The 25977-nt window shown below is 36.4% G+C and overlaps 1 protein-coding gene across 2 annotated transcripts; it reads right to left on the bottom strand.

Annotated features, from left to right (window-relative positions):
- Nucleotides 1–204: 204 nt before the first annotated feature.
- Nucleotides 205–25977, bottom strand: LOC103973905 (protein transport protein SEC31 homolog B). 2 transcript variants are annotated; one of them, XM_009388578.3, is made up of 23 exons: nucleotides 25486–25977; nucleotides 25237–25291; nucleotides 25014–25136; nucleotides 21816–21912; nucleotides 21683–21719; nucleotides 21477–21582; nucleotides 21095–21152; nucleotides 18579–18676; nucleotides 18337–18456; nucleotides 13374–13419; nucleotides 9674–9795; nucleotides 9481–9608; nucleotides 8874–9393; nucleotides 8620–8712; nucleotides 7461–7646; nucleotides 7173–7383; nucleotides 5585–5700; nucleotides 5267–5470; nucleotides 3748–3873; nucleotides 3387–3672; nucleotides 1455–1693; nucleotides 553–681; nucleotides 205–477 (listed from the first exon to the last, which is right to left on the bottom strand). In XM_009388578.3, the coding sequence occupies exons 1-22, from the start codon at nucleotides 25803–25805 to the stop codon at nucleotides 589–591; spliced, it is 3384 nt and encodes a 1127-aa protein (XP_009386853.2). In that variant the 5' UTR covers nucleotides 25806–25977; the 3' UTR covers nucleotides 205–477; nucleotides 553–588. The 2 variants fall into 2 exon arrangements, with proteins under 2 accessions (XP_009386853.2, XP_064939195.1); XM_065083123.1 differs by having other exon boundaries at nucleotides 371–681.

The raw sequence follows: 25977 nt of genomic DNA, 5'->3' as shown, positions 1-25977 counted from the left end.
TCCAAAGAAGAACTAGGTTAATTATTTTAACTTAACAAGACTAGGATAGCTATGCTAATAAGCTAACTAAGCCCAATGTTTAGTTGCCATAAAATAAAATAAAAACATGGGGCAAAAACAGGAAGTTCACTCGATCCACTCTACAAGAAATAAAAGATAAGTTCAACAAATATAAGAAAAAAAGACAAACCACACTCAGAAAAGGAAAAAATCACTAATTATAGTCATAATTGAACTAAGAAGAAAATGTCACCAATCACTCATGAAGGCTGAACAAAAATACTCGCATTCTAGTCTTACATCATAGAAAATATTAAGAACCAAAGAAAGACGTTGCAAACCTGGATGAAATGTCACCGTACAACAAATATTGAGACCAATTCCGAAACCTGATTCTCTGAAAATATCCAGACTTTTATGGAAAGAGGGGTCTGGATTGCTGCTCCACTTAAGTAGCATGTGTGACAGGTTGTCGATCTACAAATGATGCTGTTAATTACAAAAAAAAAAAAGGTGACAGTGTTTAACAAACCAGGAAAACCAAAGTTATACACTGACTACACCAAGAGAAGGAATGCCTCAGCTCCCTTATAATCTGACACTCTGCCTTGTCTTGATCATTCGCTTTAATGAAGCAACCCAGACATCGCACTCGTTCCAATAGCTTCTTGCCATGTCCACCTGGCACCATGAAACAATTTGTCAACCAACAAAATACTAAGCTTTAGTTGGGCACTATAGATTGCGAGATATTCAATTAAGCAACATGAATAGCAATATTAACATGATAAACTTGTCTAGAAAAACAATTAAACCAAAACGTATTGACATATTTCACTAATTTCTTATATTGATAGGGTTCACTAAAACATCCTGTTGGTACATGTGAGATTTGGTGCCATTGTAAGGTCACTCCTTCGGGACCTTGATATAACCAGGATTCAACTCACATAAATCACCTCTACTTGCATGGGTAATAACTGTGTCACTATGCCCAAACCATTGATAGGGGCATCATGCACTAGGCCGCCGCTTTCACATGCTTAGAAATAATCAGTAAATAATCTCAAGTGGAGAAGGAAGATGTTGCTCAAGTGGACTGTATTATTTTTGAAGAATAATTGGACATGTCCAACTCAAAAACAGTAACAAAACCTGCTAATGATCTCATAAACCAAAGAGGAAAAGTTAAAACTGCAGATAGTTTTTGTTAATGCTTTCTCCTATCCTTAGAGAACCCTTCATGATTGATATACATTGGCAGTATGCTTCCAGAGACAAATGTAAAAGTAAAACAATAAAGAATGAACCTAGTGCAGAGGAGAAACAAAGTCATAATAATATGCATACACTTAACTTCCTCCATGTAGCTTATGAATGAAATAATTATAAAGTATGGATGAAGATGGTTCTCTCCCTAGCAGCAATAATTTTCTAGTAAGTGACAAGTGTACCTGGATGTGTAATGCACCAGCAAAATCCCTAGCATCCAAAGCCTGGCAAAGCTGAACAAGCTTAGTAGCAACATCAGGAGATGTGTGCCCGCTATTAAGTTTTGCAAACAACGATCCAATTCTCCTTGAGTTATCCTCAATTTCCCGCTTTTTAGATGGATTTGCATGAGATCCTCCAAGAGCTACTGATGTCTCATCATATAGTCTGGTCAAAGTGGTGATAACAGGCTTCAATTCAGCTGTAAGTGCACACAGAGAAACTTGCATGTTAGCATATTTTAAATTGTGCAATTCATAGTGTTATCACATAACAGCTTATGAAGGGAGGTGGGCATAGACACCAAAATTGTAAGAATATATACACATCATGAAGAGCACAAACAAAGACCAAGAACCTTAGATATCAGTAAATTTAAACAGACCAACCACACACAAGTATTACTCACCAAACACTCATCGGAACACACTGAAAGATTGATAACTATCAATGAGCAACTAAGAGACTTGAAGAGAGTGAAAAATTAATGACCAATAAAAAAAATAAGAGATTATGCAGGAAACCTTGGGAGCTTTCACTTTCCATGAGGCTTCACAACATAAAGAGTAGGAACTATATGGGCATATAGTGGGCCAAGCCAAGGCTCGTCCATACAAAACTCTGGCCTGTTGCAACTGCTTGTAAGACCTGGCTGAATCAGGCATAAGTCAAAAAAATTTAGGTGCAGCTTGGAAAAAGCCAAAGCCTAGCACGACCCAGCTGGATGACTCAGAGTGAAATAAAACGTATTTAATTCCAAAATGAAAAAGAAAAGGCACCAGTGTAGGAGCAACCCTGCGACTCTGCTGTTCCACTACACTAACAACTATGACATAGGTAGTTACTACCAACATTTCCCCTATTTTCGCATCATTTTCCCTCTTCCTTTGTTGGTCGAGGACAACGTGGCTACAGCAGCAGATATGATAGGCATGTAGGAGCAAAGGGCAGAAGTACACACTGGGCCCCTGCTTTGTCCTTTGTCAAAGTGGGTGTGATGCAAGGAGCTTGGCTCATTAAGTGATGGAGGCAATGGATCTATCTTGGGGAAGCCACTGACATCGAATTGAGAGCAAATGCAGCAACCGACAGCAATTTTTGACAGGAAAAGAGCTGCACATAGTGCAGCAGGAACTTGAGGACTTGGTCTTTTTTGTGCCTCGAGGTCTAGGATGATCACATTCTCACTATAATAAAGGCTTTGCATAGATTGAGCCAAGTTAGGCCAAACCAAACCGTGATCCAAAAGCTTAGTTGAGCTAATTTGAGCAGGCTTGATCAGGAACCAAAAGCCCAAATGGATTGGCACTAACCTAACTATGATGCAACATGACTCATTGGACCTGACATAGCTTGGTCTCATTTCCAGCCTTGCAACAACAGAAATTTAATGCCAAAATAAAAAACTTAATACAGTAACTCCTCTAAAAAAAACACTAGTAATTTTAAATTTAATTCAATCTTTACTTAAATATTTAACTTGGCATTTGCATAAGCACGATTGCATGACAACAACAAAAGCCATAATATCCCAACTACCATGGCAGGTTTATCTGCAGATGGATAGTAGATGTGAAAGATAAGCTTCTGTCTCTGTTTTTCACTCCTTTGTCAAGCAAAGGTGTCAGTTCCTTCTTCCCATCAAGCATCAAGATACATGAAATTAAACACAAGAAGCATAAGATATTCGTGATAATCCATAAATAGCTGATCAAGCTAATAATAAGAGGTCAAATGCATGCGTGGTTAACAAAATACAAATGTCAATGTCCACATTTTCACAGGCGAAATTATATAGAAAAGCATTACAAAAATACTTTAGCTACAGAGAGGTTATAAGTGAAACCAACACAAAATGAAATAAATAATTTTGAACATTCAGAGACAAGTATTACCAGGCACATTTGATGTATCAACCGTTTGTACTGTAGGTGGAGGAGCTGATGGAACAGCCACTGACTGCACTTGTGATGCTTTTGTTGGGCTTGAAGGTTGTACAGGACTCATACCAGGCCTCAGAGCAAAATTGGGATTGGGAACTGGCACGAAACCCCTTGGTGCAGAGCCAGGTGCAGCAGGTTGTGCAAATCTGTGCCCAGTGGCGGCTGCTGGTTGAGATGTACCAACACCATGTGAAGCAGGAACTGGAGGTCCAGGTTGATTGACAGGATTGGCAACACCCTACAGAAAGAGCGTACAAAATTAAGATTAAACAATTGACCAAAATATGTAGCACATGGCAAAAAACATACAGACCGGATATAGCTGAGAACCCAAGATAGGTTGCTGATAGTGTCCCACATTTCTAAGGGCTGCAGGGGTTGCAGGAACAAAGGGTTTTATTGTTGGCTGTGCTGCAGCAGCAGGTGGAGCAAAATTTTGCTGACATCAAACAAGATTATTACTGGTGGATTCATGAAAGAAAATGAAAAAAAAAACATATTGAATAAATACTACTACACATGCAATAAAGAGAAAATTATTAAAATATACACAGAGAAACTATTACAATGTATAACATTTGTTATGTAAATGATAATCTTTAACAAAAATTACCTCCAGAACTACCAAATATAACTATAAACTTAACAATCAACTAATTACCAAAAAAGTTGAGTCAACTTTTTCTGGCAATATAAGAGTTAAAACATTAACAAAATGAGATTTTTAAAGCTGTTCGGTAGTTATGAGCCAAAACTCCCAAAATAATAACTCTAAGGAAAAGAAACAATTTACATATAGAGAACTTGTGGATGATGCATGAGGCTTTAGAAGTATCAGATTTGTTGATATTAATTCAAAATAAACCTTTAATTAAAAAATCCAACCTTCAAGATCAGCCTTTTTTCTATCTTAATTTACAAATTTTTGTACTCTGGCCATGTCCCATGACCATATACCACAAGCACAACTTGCACAAATGGCTCGAAGCAGTGAGGTTTTATAAAGTCTTAGCTCAATATATTAGATAGCTGATACAACATAAAAGCTTAGTTGCTGGAAGTAGATTATAAGATGCCGGTCTGGGAATGGACAAGATCTAAAAAGATAAAGTTAGGAGGCATTGGGACAAGATCTACACATATAAATATGTATACAATTTTTTGAAGTTACTAATATGGAGCTTTTTTCACCAAAACATAAAATTAACAATAAATTCTTTTTATTATAGCTAGTATTATTGTAAATTAACTTTTTTTCTCTTTGCCTTTTCTATTATGTTTTACACATTTTATTCCTTTTTCAAAAATAGTTTTACAGTTCTCTCCTCTCCTCTTCAATAATGCTCCAGTTGCCAGATGCCAGTTTCTTTTTCTGCAGTCTTTGAAGCTAGTAACCGTGACTCCAAAGGTTAGAAATTATGATTCCCAGAGGGATCCACTTCCTTATTGCTGGAGCATAATTCTGAAATGGATACCTAGAATTTAATACACAATCTCAAGTTCTCAACTACTCTGCATATAAATATAACCAAAATCAAAATCAGCAATTCTCACAGAATTTGCTTGGCTAAACCTCTTGGACCAATTACATACATCTGTGATCTGTCCATACTAAACAGTAACTTTGGGGACCAAATTTACTTTTTCAGAAGTGCATTTCTGAATGCAAATTAAACTGGAACAGAAAACTTGATGTCAGGGCCGAAAAAAAGTTATTCTGAGGTCACCAAAACAACATATGACAACAGTTGGTACAGTTTAATATTAAAGAAACAGCATGAGAACACAAGCAGCAACTACCATTGGTTGCCACCAAGAAATTAAACAGGTACCTGTGGAACCTGGCTCGTCTGTGATGGGATAAACATTTGAGCTGGCTGTGCTGGTTGAAACGGCATGGGGTTGCTAAAATCAGGGAATTGTGGCTTCTGTTGCACATGTTGATATCCTCCATAAGCAGAACCAGGAGATTGCTGATAGATTTCAGCATGTGGAGCACCAGCAACATTGTGATGTGGTTGGGATACACTCTTATCCTAATTTGAACACAATTTATTTTTTGATGAGAGCCATAATCTACTCAGAAAGACATCAGTAGAATATCGAAAGGAAACAGTAAACCAATTTTACAAGATAATACAGAATATAACCTGAAAAAAGCTCTGCAATTGGTCTACAGCACCATAGCTGGAATGATCTGCACCATAATCAGATTTAGCTTGTGATGAAGTATTTTCATAAAACAGACCTTTCGGTGCCTCCCTCTCTGACAAAGAATGTAAGAAGTACAAGATTATAGTGTGTTAATATTACAGAACTAGAAATTTATCTGAATTGCATGGCTGATAAGCAACGTATAGAATGTTTAAAGCACTCTCCCTCCACCTCAAGCAGAAAGAAATGAGAATGAAAAAGAGAAAAGAAGAGCCAGAGCCAAACATTATCCACATAAATGACAAAATATATCCAGTGATTTTCAAACTGACCAGTTAAGAAGCAAATAATGATTTTCAATGGTCTAAAATGAAGAAACATAAACCCTTTATTTGTCCAATTTGCATCAAGTAATCATTATGACAAATATATCCAGTAAATACCAATGTTATATTTAGAAGAAACTGTAATAAAAACATGCATACTGTGCTTCAGCATTTACCAGCTATAGTCAATCAGCAAAGCAAGAAGCATTGTAATTGGGCTGAGGATAATACCATCATAAGATCAGGATTGAGTAAGTAGGTTGGTGGCAGGGGACATGAAGTAGGGGTGGGCAATGGGAGAAGACAAATGCTCACACTCACAGTAGATCATATCCAAGAGGAAAAAGTGCCATGTTAAAGAGATATAGTTGAGAGGATGCTTGAGAGGTTAGGAAGACCACACATTTGATGTGGTTGAAGAAATTCTCAGAGCTCTCCAGATAAGGTAGAACCAAGGAGGAACTATCAGCAATGAATCCACAATAATCCCATATCTCGATTTTGATATCATACTGACACAGTACATTCTACTTGGCACAGGTAAATACAATCATCAGGTACCCTCAATGCCTCTAGCTTAGTGCAGGCAAATATACCAGCAATAGTGGAAGCATCTTATGAAGGGACAAACTTATTCTAATGGTGTAAAACAAGAATATACAGTAACAAAGATTTAAGGACAATGGTTCATTTGAGTAATTTAATGCAAAAAAAGGTGTGACTGATGCCTATTAGATCCAGATGAGACTGTAAAGATTTGAAGAAAAACACTATAGATGAACATAACAATGTAATAAAATGATGAACAAGACATTCTTCCATGATGTAGCAGTGAAGACACTGAGGATGAATCAGAAAAGGAGGGATTAGAAGATGTGCAACATGATTCTTTGATGTCAAACAGGCTGAAATCATTCTATCAAAAGCCTCCAATTTATCCAGTGAAAACAGTTTGGATCGTGAAAGGGGGAAATGATCAAACCCATAGGACAGTAAAGTTGAACTATCTTATTATTAGACCAAAGTGGCTTGTATAAGTTTATTACCGCTTACAGAAACATGATAGTAGAACAATCATTCACAATCATCACAAAACCAAGTTATAAGTTATTACAAAATGGCTTGCGCAAGTTTATTAATTTCCACAGATAAACATATTAGTAGCACTAAAATCATTCATAATCATCACCAAAGAAAATTATAGTTTATTTAAACTAGAAAAGACAGATCTAGTAATCAATGAAGTCTCTTAGACAACCTTCAGCAGAGAGAGCAATTCGATCTCTCAAGATAGCAAGTTCATGTGAAGGTTCTTCCGATCCTAATAGTTTTAAATACTCCATTGCAGTAGTGAGAAGCCCCTGATTAGCTAGTAATTCAGCATAGTTCTCCACAAGTTTAGACAAAGAAGCACTAAACCGCTTATGTCCAGTTGCAAGGGTGAGGACTATAGTCTTCTCCATTAAATCCTATGATAAGGCAAAAAAAACCATTATTCTGCTGGTTTTCATAAGTGATAATTAAGCTTGAGATTTAATGAAGCTACCTGAAGAAGATCAATGTAAGTCCTTCCTTCACTATCAGGCTTCAGGCTGCGTGACCAAATTTCCACAGTTCTGTCAATATTTCCAGCGCAGATATAGCAGAAAGTTGCAGCAAGTGTGTTTCCTGCAGTCATAAGTCTTGAAGCCAGACTGTCACACAGAACAGTCCATTCCTCTTTCTGTGCAAACTGTTACATTGCAATGATAGCATAAATCATGAGAGTGAGGAACATAACACACATATAAATAATTGACATGGAGGCAGGAAGCCAGATGATGAGGAATGCACAGCTGGCTACGAATCAATGTAAAGAAATTAATTCAGAAATTCAAGTCATTTCACATTATACCAATTTTATTCTTCTTACCTATTTCCATTTAAGTAAAGTTTAACATGGCACATACTAGAATAGAGGATGCAAGTATTTAGGAAGATAATTAAATTTTATCTACAATAAAAACAAATTATGCAGAACCCAATGAAACCCGAAAGCACAATATCTATCATCACTTAAACAAGAAATATAACTGTTTAAACAAGATCAGCACCTTTATTACATTTTTTAAAGCATATAAACTTTTGAGACCTGCCAGTAAAGTCCATAAAAACACAGAACATCTTACAGCCTATGCATATTCAACGCTAACGTTCAGCCAAAACTCTAATTTTGAATCTAAATTAAGTTCAAGTTTTATGCCAAATTCAACAAGTCAGTTAGCCAAGCCCTAACATTTGGGTAGAAAAGATTTAATACCTAGCTAGGAAGAGCACTTTAATCTCTTCATTCTAATTTATGTTACCTTTGTAATGTTTTTGGTGGTATAGCTTTCTTCAATCAGGCTGTTTTCTTCAATGAGGCTGTCCTTACAAAAACATGTTTGGTATTCAATAGTTCCATTGTAATCAAAGACAAAGGGGAGACCAAATTCTTAGAAGCGCTAGTTTTTGATGGAAAGGCAATATCTCATCAAAGAACCCAATTAAAACCAGCTTGACTATAGAAATTTCTATAGTCTACATATAAAGTTGCCATAAAACAAAAGAAGAGTACATTGTTCTTAAAGGAACCAAATAAATGTTAAAATACTTGATAACAGGAGATATACAAGGGAACAAATAGATACAGCAATGTTGGTTTGTTTAAATGAAGGAGAACTTACTGTGCAAAGAAGAGCAAGAGTTTCTTTCCATGAGTTCAGGGGTCTGGTATTAACCAGGGTAATGAGATCATTACTCACCATTGCAGATACAACCTGAAAATAACTGGCATCAAAATTAGAATACTAACCTCCAGAAAATTCTGCCCAAAGAAAGTTATGTAAAATGTGTCCCTGAACAATCCACATTAATACAACAAAGCAAAAATCTATTTGAGAAACACTTGAAAATTAATGCTTAATTAAAACATTAATACCTTTAAATAAGGTGTGAGACTATTCTTAAGATATTGATTGCGTGCACTTTCCCATAATGAGGGACCACCAGCATGTGCAATAACTAATGCATCTGCCATTCTGTTTGCAGCAATGCATTGTAGAACAGCTCCCTTGTAGTCTCCAACAACTAAAGCACGTTGAATGCTATCATCAACTGCAGGATCACTAGTCCCTGTAGGTTCGTCAAGTTCTTTGTGAACTTCTTTCCCATTAGGAACAACACTATCTTCGTCTGTCAAAATATCCTCACTAATTTGAGGTTTGTTAAAGAACTCTTCGCCATTGTCAATAGCAAAAAGACTGGCTTCACCTTCAACCAATGAACTGTTATCAAGATCAAGAGTTTTATCTAATAGCTTTCCAAGATTATCAGAGGTATTATCACTACTCTCATCTGGTATAGTGAAACCGAGATGGCAAAGCAACTTAGTCCTAGCTGTTCCCTCTTCCTCAAACATAATCTTCAAAAAGCCCCATGTTTCTTTGTCATCTTCCAATCTGTTAGGAAGAGAGAAAACAAAATTTTAAACAAAATGTTGCCTATTAATAAGACAAGGGCCAAATTCTTTTATAAAGATGACACACATAGAATCATGTGACTTCTTTTCACATAAAGCACAAAGTGATGCTTTTTCCCCATTTTGTATTGCAGCTTCAAATTCAGTGGACCGTCTCACCAAACTTTGCTCAGTGATTAAATCATGCACATAGACCTGAAAGAAAAGAAGAAATTCAATCAGAAAGCATCAAAAGACACTTGATGACATCTTAGGTTTACCTCTGAAGAAGATGGTGGAACTCCCGGTGCTGTTTGACAAGGCCGAAATGATACAATCTTGCCACCAAAACCAAATGATACACCGGTTGGACATTTTAACCACTTTGGAGCTCTCAAACGTACTGAGAAGATCAATATTTGTGAAGCCAAAAAAATGACTCATCATATAAACCTTTACATACATATATAACAAAATAAAACAACACCAAGAATCTAATTAAGCAAACCTAATGATCCACCATAAAGTTGGAAAGCAACTAGATTCCATATTGCAGAAGGGATATAGAGGGAGTATGTTGGCCAAAACACAAAAATTAAAAGACAACTGAGTTCTGCTGTTACGCAATTAGCAGCCACGATCAGTGATGATATGGTTCAGCTGACATCATACTTTAATGAAACAACAGGGAAGGTTGATCCTCATCTCTTTCAAACTTATATTTCTCTTTAACTGACTGGCAATATATAAAAGGTGTCTAGTGGACTAGAGCATAATGAAGTGAATTATCATGGGATCTGGAATGAATTACAAATCCTATCACCACTCCCTTCTCTAAGATAGCATCCTTATATTAATGGCAATTCTCTATGCTTCACTTTTCTCTCCGGACATCCTTACCGTTCTGTCCTATATGGCAGTGAACAATGAACATTACAGCAATGGTGTTTGGCCACTGCCTAGCACCTAGCAGTACAACAAAGAACATAACCTCCGTCTCAATTCCAAAGTCACAAGTTTCTTTCTTCTCTTTCCTCCATCTTGTCTTTCCTCACCTCTCTTTTATTTTTCTTCTTTTGAGGCTATCAAATCAGCTATATTAGTCAAATTCAACCAATTCTTTTTGGACTTTGTTTAATTCTATTGATTTCTCACTATAAGTCCAAGAAATCAAAGTTGGTCACAATCAGATCTCCCTTAAAATGTAACTAATATGAATCCAGTGTTTTGGCTGATATAGCAAACTATGCATGGCATAAACGGTAACAAAGCACCTTATCCTATGGTCCTACACACCATCTATCCCTGATACATCTGACACCCCATATCACCGATTGAAACTGATCCACACAGGTAACTATGGTCTTTCTTCTTCTATCAATTTTCAGCAAATACCCTGACAAGTACTAAGAAAATAGCTCTATGGAAAGATCTTCCTAGCATGAAACCAAATAAATTTCAAAAGCACCTATGCCACAACTTAAACAGACCAACTAAAGTTCCATATTATGGCTTATAATTTTCATTTCATGAAAGACTTTGCAACCAACCTTTTGAAACAAATGTGGGCAACAAACAAGCAATATATCTATCTTCTAAGAGCTAGCTGCTATGCAGTTACATAAAACTTAAAAGAATAAGATATAATAAGAAAATACAAATTATGAAATTTGCCATATTTATCCCATATATTAAACTAATTGTAGCTCAATTCAGAGTCTTTTAAGTTTTAACAACTTTGATTACCAATTTTACAATGAGAAGAAAAGGAATAAGAAGACAAAGTGAAACAAAGAGAAAGTGGTAAAGTGGTAACATAAATGAGCATAAAGTACCTATCATCATCTATTCTCTGGTGGCCTACTGTCAATATAGGTCGCTTGCCCAATCTCAACACATGTTTGTTTCTTTTCTCCCACTTTTCATTGTATTGCACAAGATTTATTGCCTTAGTTCACAAATGAGTGATACTATATGAGTGGTCTACACAATAGGCTGTCTTAGAGCATTTTGATGAAATCAAAGGACCATGTATCTAATAAAAATGAGGAACAAAGTCACCACTAAAATCATGTTAAAACTGCATTTCAAAAATATTGGATCCGACTATTCTCTAAAACCTGCCTAAAGAGAAATCTAAAAAAAATCCTAGTGAAATAGGACTTGTAAAAACTCTTAACATGAAAATACACTGCAAAAAATCTTTAATATATCAACAAGTATAAAGTTTATCCAAGAATCACACAATATCGAAAATGTTTCTACATCAGTGCTAACTAGACTCAAACTTGACTTTAGACTCAAACCGCCAACATCATTGGCTTCTGATATGTGACACCCACCTTCTAGATTGCTTATTGCAATTATGAAGAAGATCTTTTGCATTCAATATCTCATGGCATACCAATTAACAATTATCTAGTTAATTTGGAGGAATCAGTTTTGAACCAAAATCATCAAGGAAATTGAATTACACATTGATAACAGGTTCAATTTTCTCCAGCGGCACCAGTAGGTTGCTCAAACATTGATCAAAGAACGCATTCAAAGGTTTCAATTTCATGTATGGCTAACTCTGCACATCTTTGTTAATCTTGGTGACTAGAAATGGGATTTGGTCTTCAATTGTTATCTCTTCTTTGTTTATTCTTCATTCTTAACCATGCAAGTTCCTTTGATACTCTAGATGTACTATGCCGTCTAGATTGCACTTCTTTATTGCAATTATGAAGAAGATCTTCTGCATTCAATATCTCATGGCATACCAATTAACAATTATCTAGTTAACTTGGAGGAATCAGTTTTGAACCAAAATCATCAAGGAAATTGAATTACACATTGATAACAGGTTCAATTTTCTCCAGTGGCACCAGTAGGTTGCTCAAACATTGATCAAAGAACACATTCAAAGGTTTCAATTTCATGTATGGCTAACTCTGCACATCTTTGTTAATCTTGGTGACTAGAAATGGGATTTGGTCTTCAATTGTTATCTCTTCTTTGTTTATTCTTCATTCTTAACCATGCAAGTTCCTTTGATACTCTAGATGTACTATGCAGTCTAGATTATACTTGTGGACTAATCGATGCCTTAACCACTGTCTCTTCATCTATTGCATATCCAAAAAATTTGTTTCAATATGAAATTCTTCATGACCAAACTCCACCTTTGCTTCCACTTCGAATTCCAAATCTCCAAATTCAGAATCTCTCGCCATGCTCAACTCTTCTCATATTGCAGCACTTTCTGGTTCTTCTTGATTTATTTCTTCAACAGCACCCATCTCTTCTTGTTTGATTTTATTTTTGTTTACTTCACCACCTCCTTGACTTCTACAAATTAGAATTATCAAAGGCCAGAAATTTTCATCCAGATTTTGAAACACAGCAGAATTCTGCTTTTATTCATAGTTGTACTCCTTGCTCATATTAGTATCACTCCAACATGCAGTAGCACTGCTGTAATTTCTCATATAAGGACTGGTTTGTTAAACAAACTTTGTTTGGATACCATTTGAAGCAGCAGAGAACCCCGTATCTTATAGAAATGAAGATCCAAAACACGCTATGGAGAGCATTCTTCATAATTGCATGCATGTCTAATGTAAAAATCACATTCCAAATGGCAGGTTCAAATTGGAAGCCTAACTTGAAAGATAACTCGATTTACCCCTTATAATATAGCAAGTAAAAGGCACAATTATTCAAAAACATGAATAAAAATAAAAATTCTACTAGACTTCACAAGCTATACTCAAACATGACATAAATGCAAACCTAGCAGGTGTCAGTTACTGAAGAAAACTTGATCCAGTTTTGAACTAAACAGCCAAACTTGACAAGTCATTGATATTGTATAGAGAACATTTTTCAGTGCAACTGAGTATGCATTCATGATCTATCTTCCAGAATCCCTTTTGTGAAGAAAGGTGTCAAGAAGCAGGAATGGAAAAACAACAGTGGTTAGAAAAGCTACCATACCGGGAGTACCAAATTCACCACCTACAGCAGCATACCTACTGCAAGCCTGCAGTAAGAATGATATTGTTTAATTTCTACTCCACAAAGACAACAAGCTAACAGAGGAAATATTTCTGACTAAAAATTAAGTGCTATATTCAGGTGATCAAAGATGTTATGTAACAGGCATTTGGCTTTCATCCATATACCAAACAGAATATCATAAAATGAAGCTAGAAAACAACGACTTAACAATGCATCATTTGGAACACAACGCATTAATGTTTTCCATGGTCACATGAAGGCAACAACAAGATACTGCTAAACATAGGAAAATATAGTTAAATTTTGATAATCTTAGACTTATTTTGCACAAATTCTGATTTGGTGAGTCCGGAAAAACAACAATGCACAATGAATTTCTACTGTAAGAAACATGTCCTAGCTCCCAATTAGCATAATTAAAAATTACAACAGTTAATTATCCCACTTGACAATAATCACTCTGTTCTCATATGAAATTTTGACTACATTAAATCTCTGGCATTATTGTTATCAGATCACAAATTATCTAACAAAATGTTTGACAACATATTAGATAAATTTTATTATAGTAACATTGTAAAATATTTACACTGAGTCTTGGCCATTTAATCAAAAAAACCTATCCCATCAACAAGCAGAATGCAACGTTGAGGTAAGAGTCTAAGGTTTCCTTAACTGATTTTCAGCTCATACACATGCAGAGTAGAAACAGACAGAACAGACAACAATTTGAAAATATAAAGGGAGAAATCTTAGTATCTTACATAAAAGTGTTTGAATAATGGTTGGACATGATGGTGGTTAGTAAGGCATTAGAGAAAGAAGTAGAAAGATGCAAACCAAGAAAAAACAACTTAAGGACCTGAAAGCCACATTCAGTCATACAAAAATCAAATAAGACTTTTTCCACAGCATGTGGAGACTACATTATACTAGCATGATTAAGTGAGAAGAATAAAACAGTTTTTGTGGTTCAACTGGCAGCCACTCAAGGGGAAGATAGAATCCAGTTTTAATTTTTTTAATGCATACAGGTAACTGTTAGCTCATCAATATTTCCCTCGGTGCCACTCAGTTTCAGCCTATTTTGAGCCCTTTAACTATCATGTTGAGCTTAAGGCAGGGCTAAGCTTCTGTTCCATCTTAGACCGACTACCATCACAAGAAAACTCAACTCCTGTATTATATCAAACAAGATTATTATACTGCTGGATGAAAAAATATAGCAAGTAGATAAAAAAAAGAACAAAAAAGGCCAACTAGCACAAAGGCAACTCAAATTCAAACATAATTAAGATTCAGACTGACTCAACCATGTGTCCTGGTCAAAATATAGGTAATTTAACCCTTTGAACAGATTCAGACTGCATTAATTAATTTCCATTACTATGTTGTGGGTTGCCTAAAGATTTGTGGCTCATTGGAGCATTGGGATAGTGTTAGGCCAAGTAAAGGATAATATAAAGGAACAATTAGGCAAGGATGGGAATGAAATTGATAAAGGACCAAAAATAAAGGTAGAAGAGATAATGGTGTGAGCAATATTCTCTTTACTGTAGAACTCATCGATTAAATTGAATACCATTTAATGCTTCAGTCTGGTTGGCCTTTAAGTGTGTCCTTAGTTTTTTGCTACCACATATATAAGTAGCAGCATTAATGCAACACAACCTGTCATCAACAGGCTATCTGAGGCCCTTTAATAAGATCTAATTCATATCATAAAATGAGTCAATTTAGGTTTAGGTTGAGTTCTACTGAGTCTAGGATAAAGTTGTTTCGTTTCTGTTCCTTAAATAGCGATATTTTCCTAATTTTCCTATTGTAACTAACACTCCTGATTTAATGTGCTTTGAACCAACTGTAGATTAGGAAGGACTTTGTAAGAGTTGTAAGCAATCTCAGATTGTATGACAATAAAACTATATGTTGCAGTGTTATCAACAGCACTGGCGCTAGGCTCTAAAAGGTACCAAGGTTCCACGATATCCTAGGCGCTAGGTGCTCACTTGAGCGAAACTAGACAGTAGACACTTACCAAAATAAAAATAAAAAAAATATAATCAATGAATTGTTGCAAGTAACACATTTGCAAACAATAGTATCATATTGGCCTTCTCTACTGAGTACTTTCAGTCACTAGGCTATCCAAGGCCCTTTAATAAGATCTAATTCATATCATAAAATGAGTCAATTTAGGTTTAGGTTGAGTTCTACTGAGTCTAGGATAAAGTTGTTTCGTTTTTGTTCCTTAAATAGCGATATTTTCCTAATTTTCCTATTGTAACTTACACTCCTGATTTAATGTGCTATGAACCAACTGTAGATTAGGAAGGACTTTGTAAGAGTTGTAAGCAATCTCAGATTGTATGTCAATAAAACTATATGTTGCAGTGTTATCAACAGCACTGGCGCTAGGCTCTAAAAGGTACCAAGGTTCCAAGATATCCTAGGTGTTAGGTGCTCACTTGAGCAAAACTAGACAGTAGACACTTACCAAAATAAAAATAAAAAAAATATAATCAATGAATTGTTGCAAGTAACACATTTGCAAACAATAGTATCATATTGGCCTTCTCTACTGAGTACTTTCATTCACTAGTCAATCCATCGCCTTCTATAACTATGAAATTTTGCATTAATTCTTGCCTAATTTCAGATATTTGGTTTTGCCATAATAAATCTGGAATTCAGGATTATCTCTTATGAATGAACCAAATGGTCAATGAACAACCCTGGTGGCTTATATGTAGAAAACAATGTGTTGTCAAAATGGATAAACGAATACATTGAGCACTGAGCAGAGATGAGAATGAGAATTCAAGCAATGAGAGAAAAAAGGAAAAAGGAATAAGCTTAAAAGTAAGTACCCAAATTCAAATCCTTTTAAAGAATGGTCATCTCTCATTTTAACTAATATTATGAGAAGGAAAAGAGCAGCAATAATGTTGTTCCCAATGAATTCATCAGATAATAAACCAAATAACCTAGAACAAAAAAAGTTCAAACTTTGACTCTCGTCTTGGTGGTGAAAGTGCATGTGAATATGCTGCCAACAGAAACAAAGAACAGAGGAAAAAAATGGTAGAAAGTGGAGATGCAGAGGGAGGTAGAGAGCCAAATACTCTCTACGCTGTCTCTATAACAGGCGGAGGAGATGGATGTTAGCCTTGGGCCAGGGAAGTTGGGTCGCAACCATAGGACAAGAGGCAGGAAGCTCCGGAGGAGTGTAGGCCGGGTTGTAGCTGTCAGGATGTGGTTGAGCCGCAACCATTGGAAGAAGCAGAATGCCACATGCAGAGGGGTCAAAGTAGGGTTTTAGTGACAAACAAAGTCGCTTTGTGTCCATGCACGCAGGACGGGGGGCAGGGGGAATATGCAATAAATGTGTTATTGCCTACTCAATTGAATAGAACCACTTTGTTTTATTCGGTTCAATCTCAAGTACGACTTGGTCCAATCAAATCAGCTAATGCATTTGGTGCAAGTTTGGGTTAGCCCAAGATGCAGCATTGCTTAGGCTGGGCAAGACAAGCGCGTGCTACCCAATGCCCATGCTTAGGCATCCACCTAGGCGGAGCCATTCAAAGTTCACTTGCCCAGATCTGTTCGAGGTGCTTGGGCCTTGCCTTGCCAAGTCCAGGCCCCCTAATGACTTCACTGATATATTGAACAAAAAGAGGACTAATTTTGATCAATGCTTTACATCTTTTTTTCAAGTCACAGTTAGAATAGGACCATAGGGAAATTGATGTGATATATAAAACATATTCAACCCTCTTTATATATATACACACACACACACACATACTCTTATCACTCTCTTTTCTCTTCATTATTTCTATCTGATCAAAAGAATACAGCAGAGACTCTTTCCCCTTCTATCACGTAAGTACTAGTTGCTTTGTACTTGTTTATTGAACATCAATCACAACAGACACTATCTACTATGACCTAATCATTCCTAAATTGAAGAAGCCTTGATGTGCAAACGGGTACTGAATTTCTGATGCAACATTAAGCATCCTCTCAATACTTGTTAAGGCTTGATCAAACCCAAAACTGACACAGAAGACTTATATGGCAGCATGGCCTTTGTTAGCAAGAAAGGACCAACTAAAAGATAGCAATTAGGATATATACAATAAATCCATGAGGAATAGGAGGATAGTTTCAGAAATTATCAGGTAGAAGCGGGAAGAAACACAATAGAAGAACAAAATACCTGAATAACCTACCAAGTGAAAGACCTTTAATTGCAAGAGGTTTCATACAGTACATGATCCTGATAAGAACAACAGAAGAACTGCAGCTCCTATATCATTTCCTTTCCACACAACTCCCTTTCAGCATTTAGAAATCCTTTAGTGACTCTCAAGTTGAAGATAAGGCTCAGCAACAGTTATGGAGGTTCATTGAGCTTCTTTAATCTCATTGTAATATGCTAAATAACTCCAAAGTCAATTAAACTTGATCCATGGATCTAAACCCAATCAAAGGAGACGTTCCCTTCAGAAAAGAATAATTTTACCTGCTAATATTGAACTCAACCTAGTCCACCGACTGAGTAGATCCCAGACCTTTCATCAGGATCAAGTTTCATAAAGAGGCTCCATTTTACGAGGAACTTACCAAAGTTTCTACAACACAACCATTGCCTCAAAACTTAAAAGTTTAAATATACAAAGTTGTGGTATCCACAACAACCATTGTTGAACATACTGTTGTGCCAGTACTTTTGTGACCTGTACCACATCAATCATCTCTAATTCATAAGACATTTTTTATTATTTATTTGTTTTGCTTTCTTCCAAATAAAGATAATCATCATCACAACAAAATGAAACTTAAAAGAATCATAAGAATTTTCTGAACAGGGGGAATGCATGTGGTGCAACAATGGTGAACAAACTAAAAGTTACATGTTAGGTGCTTTTACCTCTATATTGTATATTCCCACTTTAACATCAAAGGAAGATGCTGATATGACTCCTGGAATTTTGGGGTACCAATGAACATCAAAGTTCCAGTTGGTGCTGGCTGGCAATTCACATACTACCTGAAAAACAACAAAAGGAAGTAAAGAAGTAAACAGTAGCTAATATTAGAAATTGATAAACAGTAACTCTATTGAGCATGGGTCTATCACATAAATTATTGAGAAATTAATTGCTTGTGTACCTCCCCAGAAATTGCATCCCAGCAAATTGTTCTATTATCTTTGGCACAGGTAAGCAAAAATGAACTGTCGTAGGGGCACCATGACATAGCAATTACACCTGATTAACACAAAAAAAACTCAATGAAAGAGAAAACAAGATTGATATTCATCTAAATTCCTGTAAATGTCAGGTAAGAAATAGAAACATAGTGCAAAAGAACTTGTTAAGGACTTGAATCGCCAAAGGAAAGCATAATACAACCACAATAAAAGAAAGGCACACACATCGACATGTTTGTGTGTATAAAGTTCACATTTTAAATTATGGTTACAAAGTGCTATAGGCCTATGGAATGCATCATAAAGAAAAACAAGAAGCATCAAAGATATCTAAATGATTGAAGGATCATTAGACATTCTCCAATATGTAAAATACACCATTTTATGTATCTATAGGAAATGTACGATAGACTAACAAATAGTTCAATTTTAATAATAAATGCTACCCAAAAAGATGACTGCCCAACCTCCATGTTTGTGTTCAACATTTCAGCACTGGGTCAGATCAGGCCATATAGATTAAACAAACGTAGAAAACTTCTTAGGATATGGCTATAGATATAGCAAACTTCATATTCATCTTAAAAGGTGTCATCATGAAATTTGAGCCTTTTACTCCTATTTTATTCCATTGTCATTCCAGTGCCATCAACTGTTATAGAAAACTTGATTTTAATCCTAAAATACATCTAGCTGTCCTCAATGCCTTAACCCCTTTTACTCTAATTTCACTCCATTGTCTTTCCAATGACATCAAATATCATTACTACAGGGATATACTATGGGCAGTAAATTGGATTAATTATTGATCCCTGTTCTTTTGTTCTCAATCTAATTTTGCTTAAGCATAGGATTTGGGGGCTCTATCTTCCCTTTGACTTGATTGGCTCTCTACTTTTAGGTTACCATTGCAACATACACAATAGAAATTCAAAACCATGTTGTACAAAAAATTCTTTGCCTGTGATCAATGCAAAGGCTACTGTTCAACTCTCAAATTAGATGAACCTGATAAATGATGTCATAAAGAACATTTCAAAAACCTAGTAAAACACAAGCATAATTATATGCTCCACATAATAACCATTTACAGTAATCCTAAGATTAACCAACAATTCATTCTTCACATAACCCTAATTACTCAATATAACTCAAAAATCTCTTCAATCTGGGAAAATCAATATCCAATCAATATATCTACCTCTAAAAAATTATGAAGCATACCCTCATTTACTGTGAATCAAAAGGCTTTTGATCACATTAGTTTCTCAGAAGAATTGTTGAATCAGTAATGTGTTTCTAGGAACCAATTTCCTACCAAACATTATAGACTGATCCAACGATTTAAAAAGGCGCTCGGGCGCTCGCCTAGGCGCTCGGGCGAGGCGAGGCAAGGCCCGAGCGCCTCGCTAATCTTCCAAGCGGCGCGTTTCAAAGAGGCGCCGCCTGGGCGCTCACCCGAGCTCAGGCGCTGGGCGCTTCAGGCGAGCGCCTGGGTTAACCAAGGCGATCGAACCAGGATTTTAGGTCTGGTTCGGTCCTGGTTCGGTCTCCGGTGGTTAGTTGGTTCAATCGAACCAACTAAAACCGATATCAGTGATAACCCAACCCTAACCCTTGTTGCCGATGTCGCTCCCGATCCCAATCCTGATCTTGCAAATGCTGCCGCTGTCGCTGCTCGCAAACGCTGCCGTTGTCGCCGCTCGCGCCTCCCGCTGCTCGCCGCTCCTGCTCCCGCTCCCGCTGCTCGCCGCTGTCGCTGCCTCCTTACACTCCATTGCCGCTGCCGCTTCCTCTTTTCTCAATCAGCAGGCTCAGCACCCCCTTACACTTCCTTCTTCTCTTTCTATTAACAGTATACAGTATACTGTTAACAGTATACTGTATACTGTTAATATTGTTAGGTTTATTTGAAATTATTAATTTTTAATACTGTTAATATATTTTCTTAATTTAATAGTATATTTTAATTTAAAATTTTAAATAATTATATTTATTAATTATATTATATATTTTTATATTTTAGCGCCTCGTTTCGCTCGGGCGAGCGCCTAGCGCCTCGGGCGTTTTTGGACCATGGCGCCTTTTGGCGCCTAGCGCTTTATAAATCACTGGACTGATCTACATAAATTTTTAGGTTATCATGTATTGCATACAAGTCATGCACTAGTTAGTGCTCTCTAATATTTCACCATAATGAAATTAAATTGTGGGATAAAGATATTAATAATGGCCTCTAATTAAATATAATTAATTTTAGTTAAAAGCAAAAACTGAAAGTTGCTAATATATAGCTTAGTAGTAACCTATAAAAGTACTTTAAGAGGATTCATCTGTATTGATCACACAAGTTGGTGGTTACAAATGGGTGACAGAACACTGTTAGTTTCATGAATTTATTAAAATAAAAATCATGTCATAAAATAAGCAAAAGAAAACAGATGGCAGGCTCAATAACAAAGGTTGGTAATACGACCTTTTGTATGCCCCACAAACTCTCTTACCGGCGATATTGTTTTCCTTACATCCCAAACCTGTGAATGGAGATGACAAAAGTTAATGGTGCCAAAATACAAGCAGGCTAGGCAATACCCTATGGATTTCTAATGCACTTTAAAAAGAAATAATAATAAACAATCGGACATAAAATCTTTCTGTATGTTTCAATTAATTACATATAAGACAATAGTTTTCATCTAAACAAAAAACTAAATCAGAATCTCTAGATTAAACCAAAACCAGTTGATTATCCAATAAATTATATTACTTGAGTTTGACAAATCAGCATTCAAACCTAAAGAAAGCTGGACTGAACAAATATGTAAAAGAGATTAAATCATAAAAACATGGCACATTACTCTAAGAGCAGGTGAATTGTCATCATCCGAAGCAATAATCAACTGGGTAGAAACATCAGGGTTCCATTGCAAGATAGAACACCTCCTTCTATTCGAATCTGCAAAACTGTTTGAAAATAGAAGCCATTCCTGGATCAGATTAGCATCAGACGATACTGCACAATGTTTGGTAGAGTTACAAGGATAATTATGAACAAAAGACTTGCCTTGTAACAGGTTTCTGCTGCCGTAGATCCCAAACAACTGGAATGGTACTCAGATGATAAGAAATTCTGAGCAACATGATACCTTTATATGAGGTACAAGTGAATAAGATTGAAGAAAAGAAAATTTAAGCACCTGTTATCCCATTGTAAGAAGTGGATGATAATATATGTTGAAACTTCGGGTTCCATGAAACAAAGGAAACTTCAGTTTGTGCTCCAGAACCAGCACTCTGTTACATAAAATACAACTTCAAACTCTCCACAAAATGTTGGTCTTTTTATTAATCTAAGTCAGATTAAAATAGAATTCTTTAGGATTGTAAACAATCACCTATGTCATCAGCGCTACACAAGAATTGATTAAATATTAGTCTATTTCTTACTTCAAAGAACCAGAGAGAAACCAACATGACAAAGAAGTAACATGAGTTCATCAACAAAAATTGCTGAGACACAAAACCAGTGTTCAATTGGCAAAGGGACAAAAAAATATGGAAATGTAAGCGACTTATATTTTAATAATAGCCTCTCGAGATTAAGAAAATTTTAGTAATAGCCTCTCAAGATTAAGAAAAAAACTCCATTGCCAATCCTCCATCCCAACTTTAATATAAATCCTCACATTCTGTGCGTCGAGCATGATCTACAACAGCATGTAAGATCAAGTTATTACAACAAAAATTAAAGATCAGTAAAAAGGGAGAAAAGAATTGTGATGTAACTTGAATACACTGTAAACATGAATTATAGTTTTCAGTTACATGCTTGGAATAAGATCATCCTTCTAGCCAACTAGTTTTTAGCATAAACAAATAATGCTTTTACTTTGTGCATCAGAAAAAGAACATCTTGGAAAAACAATGGTGGTCAACAATGTGTAGTTCTCAATCATTCGCCACGCACATGAAGGTTTGATCTTGTCTATCCAACAGCAATCCATTTCTATTTAATTTACTAAATCACCATTGTTGTCAAAAGTGCTTGGTGGTGTACACTGTACACATCAACGTCCATTATTGCTTAAGAAACAAGGCACTTGGTTGAGCAAAGCAAGACACTTATCTTACAAAAGCAAGGACTGAAGCTAACTATAGAGAAAGGAAAGAAGAGGAGGGAGGGAAGAAAAGATAGAAGAGTAGGCAATAGGGGTGGTTGTTGGCCATGGAGAGAGGAGATAGAAGAAGAGGGGAGAAAGAAGAGAATAGAGGGTGGCAAGCAGCGAGCACTGCCAGATAGGCATCCCAGTTAAAGATGCTTTGTCCAAGGCCCATCAAGTCACTTAGGCCTCGCCTAGGGGAGGCCTCTTGGCATTGTTTATGACCACAATAAAGAAGCCTACTTAGATCAGTGTCTCTTCATTCTACCTATTTCATGTAATTTGTTTGAATTTTGACATGGGAGTATATAATTTGCTACAATTTGCTCATATGGACCTTGCTGATGATATGGTATTTTTTTTAGTCAACAATGTTGCCTCGTAATCTTCAACTCAACCCACTCAAATATGATAGTTCATCAGCATATTTCCTACACAAAGTTAAAGCTGTTTCAAGGTGTTTTTCTTTATGACCAAAGAATACATTAAAGGAGTTGGTTAGCAGCTGTAAAACACTTAATTTCAAAATTTCTTATGCATTAATGGTTGTTTCATGCACTAGTACTTATTTTGGTATTTAGGGCTTAGAAACGACTTTAGAAACTGATGATATTGGCAGAAGCTCTCTTGGAGTACTCTCTTAAACTCTGTATCTCTTGGATACGTCCTTGAGTGATGAGTCTTTTGCTTTCAGTTTTGTATCCTTGTTTATTATCCTTAGGGTGGTGATCATTTTGTATCCCTTTATGATTTTAAACTTGATGGTGAGCTATTTTTCGTTTTTATCAAAGTTGCTTCGTGAGTTCGCTCTTTTTTTGTTTGGAAAACTCATTCTAACAAATACAATTGTATTGTCAACGTTTCTTCGTGTGTTCGCTCCTTTTCTGTACGGAAAACTCATTCTAGCAAATACGATTGTACTATTGACTTTTCTTGTGAGCTCGTTCATTTTCTATCCGAAAAAATTGTGCCATCAGTTTTCTTTCGAAATCTATTCTACTTTACCCCTCATTCTGCATCACACCGGTATCAATTTTCATAGACAAACACATTCGAAATATCTCATTCTTGTTCATCTCAATTTAAAAAAATGTCAGAAAGCTTAAATATGGCGTAGATATTAAGTACTAAACATGTGGGATGTCTAATTATGTAATTTCAGGTCCACATTAGAGATAGATATTAAGTAGCAACATAAGCAAGACATGATGATAGTGATCATGAAGAATGTGAAATTAATAAAAAATATGTGATCATTGATTTTTTTTTCTCCTACTGAGTGCAAGTAATTTACTAAACTTAATGGTCAATTACATTTTAGAATAAAAAATAAGATGACAAATATATCCAAGAAATTTTACTAGAAAAAACTATGGTAAGTCTCAGACCAAGTTTGACTTGATGAATATAAATGAGTACGCATAGAATCTATTGATCAGTTGTTGGATGGATGCCTGTTCCATGAAACAAAAGAATGACCGGGGTATTGCCTTTTTTTTCCTTAAAGTTTGATGCTTTAAAAATTAGTGAAGTGATTGCTATTTTTTTGGTACAAAACTATAACTACCACAAAACTGCAATTGCATTTTGAAGACACTACACTGTAAATGATGTATTATAATAGGTCGGGGGAAATATTTCTATCATGTGTAAACGAAGAATTAGCTATCAGATCAATCAAATCTGCATGTGCATCATCACCAGAATTTTCAAGAATTCCCATTCAGATAATTCTCTTCCTTCTATATCAGAAGTGAGATGCAATAATGCAAAATTATGGATTATTGAATCTTCCTTACTGCATGACACGTCAGAAGAAAGTACAATTACATTACTATAATTACATTACTATAGACCTGATTATTCCCACAAATGATAAAGATAACAAGATTTTTTACAGAGTCTATGTCGTACTAGCATATTGACATTTGCATTATCTATCTAATAGTACATAACTTCAATGCATGTATCATGGCCCTTTTTATTATATGATTCACCTAAATAACTGAGGAACTGAAAGATTGCTTAGCATATGTACAAGCATTTTATCTCTACTAAGGGCAACAGCCCGAGATACAAATCAAAGCATAATTAAAGAGCCTTTAAAATGTATAAATCTGAAAAATATGAAAACGTTATATGACAATACAGATATATGTCTTTCAGTTATTAGATTGTGCTTAGTAAGCACCATCAGTTCTTGCTGAAAGTTAATCTATTCAGATGCCTCTATACCTTAAGAGATGGAAAATGATTTGGTTCTGAAGGCTTTGCCAGATCCCAGATGCAAAGCTCCCCTTCATCAGCCCCAGAAGCAAGTAGATTTGATGAGAGCACGCTGAACTCCAAACCACGAACCTGATAAAAGAAAACACCAGTCAGCCAAATGCATCAACATGGAACGATAGAACTAGATCCTCAACTTGAAGAATCCAAATAGATACGGAATGATAATTACCGGTCCCACGTGCTTCTCAAGGTTCGCAACAAGCGCAGCATTTTGATCATCCGAACTGCAAACAAGATACAGATTTCTCATAACTACTACTCCTAAAGCCGTGAAATTTTTTGCTCTACTGCGATCGATCTACTCATGCATAAGCAAGAGGACGAAATTGCATATCCAATATCAATAATTAAGACCTTCACAAAGATCCGGCTTTCGAGAAATTGAATAGAACAAAAGAGGAATGTAAACTCAAGGCACCTGATCATCTTGAGGGGATTCCAGATACCGATGCTGCCATCACTGAGGCCTCCGGCGACGAGGCCGAGGGCGTACTCCTCGGAGGCGGATCCCGGCGGGTTCCCCCAAGAGAGGCGGTTGAAGCGCTCGGCACTGGGGCAGGAGCCGGCGACGGGGAGATCGTGGGCGTCAGACTGGAAGTCGAGCTTAAAGATCTCGAGATTGGCCGTGGAGCTGAAAGAGAGATCGACGGCGCCCGCCATGGTGCCGGCGGCGAGGTAGGGCGCGTCGGGCGCGAAGGCGACAAGCGCCGACCGCGAGGCACTCTTGATGCAGGCCATGGGATCGCGAGGGCGGGGGGCCCTAGATCGAGCACTGATCTCCTACGGGAAGAAAGGAACGGGATAGCAGATCCGACGCGCTTCTTCAATCTCTCGCCTTCGGTTATGGGAGATGGAGGAGAAGAGAGCAGCGGACAAGGGAAGTGAGTCGCGTTTTATTTGGACGGTCACG

Source organism: Musa acuminata, chromosome BXJ1-9 (assembly GCF_036884655.1).
Source record: "Musa acuminata AAA Group cultivar baxijiao chromosome BXJ1-9, Cavendish_Baxijiao_AAA, whole genome shotgun sequence".
Taxonomy (NCBI): domain Eukaryota; kingdom Viridiplantae; phylum Streptophyta; class Magnoliopsida; order Zingiberales; family Musaceae; genus Musa; species Musa acuminata.
This window is presented reverse-complemented; position numbering and strand designations above follow the sequence as displayed.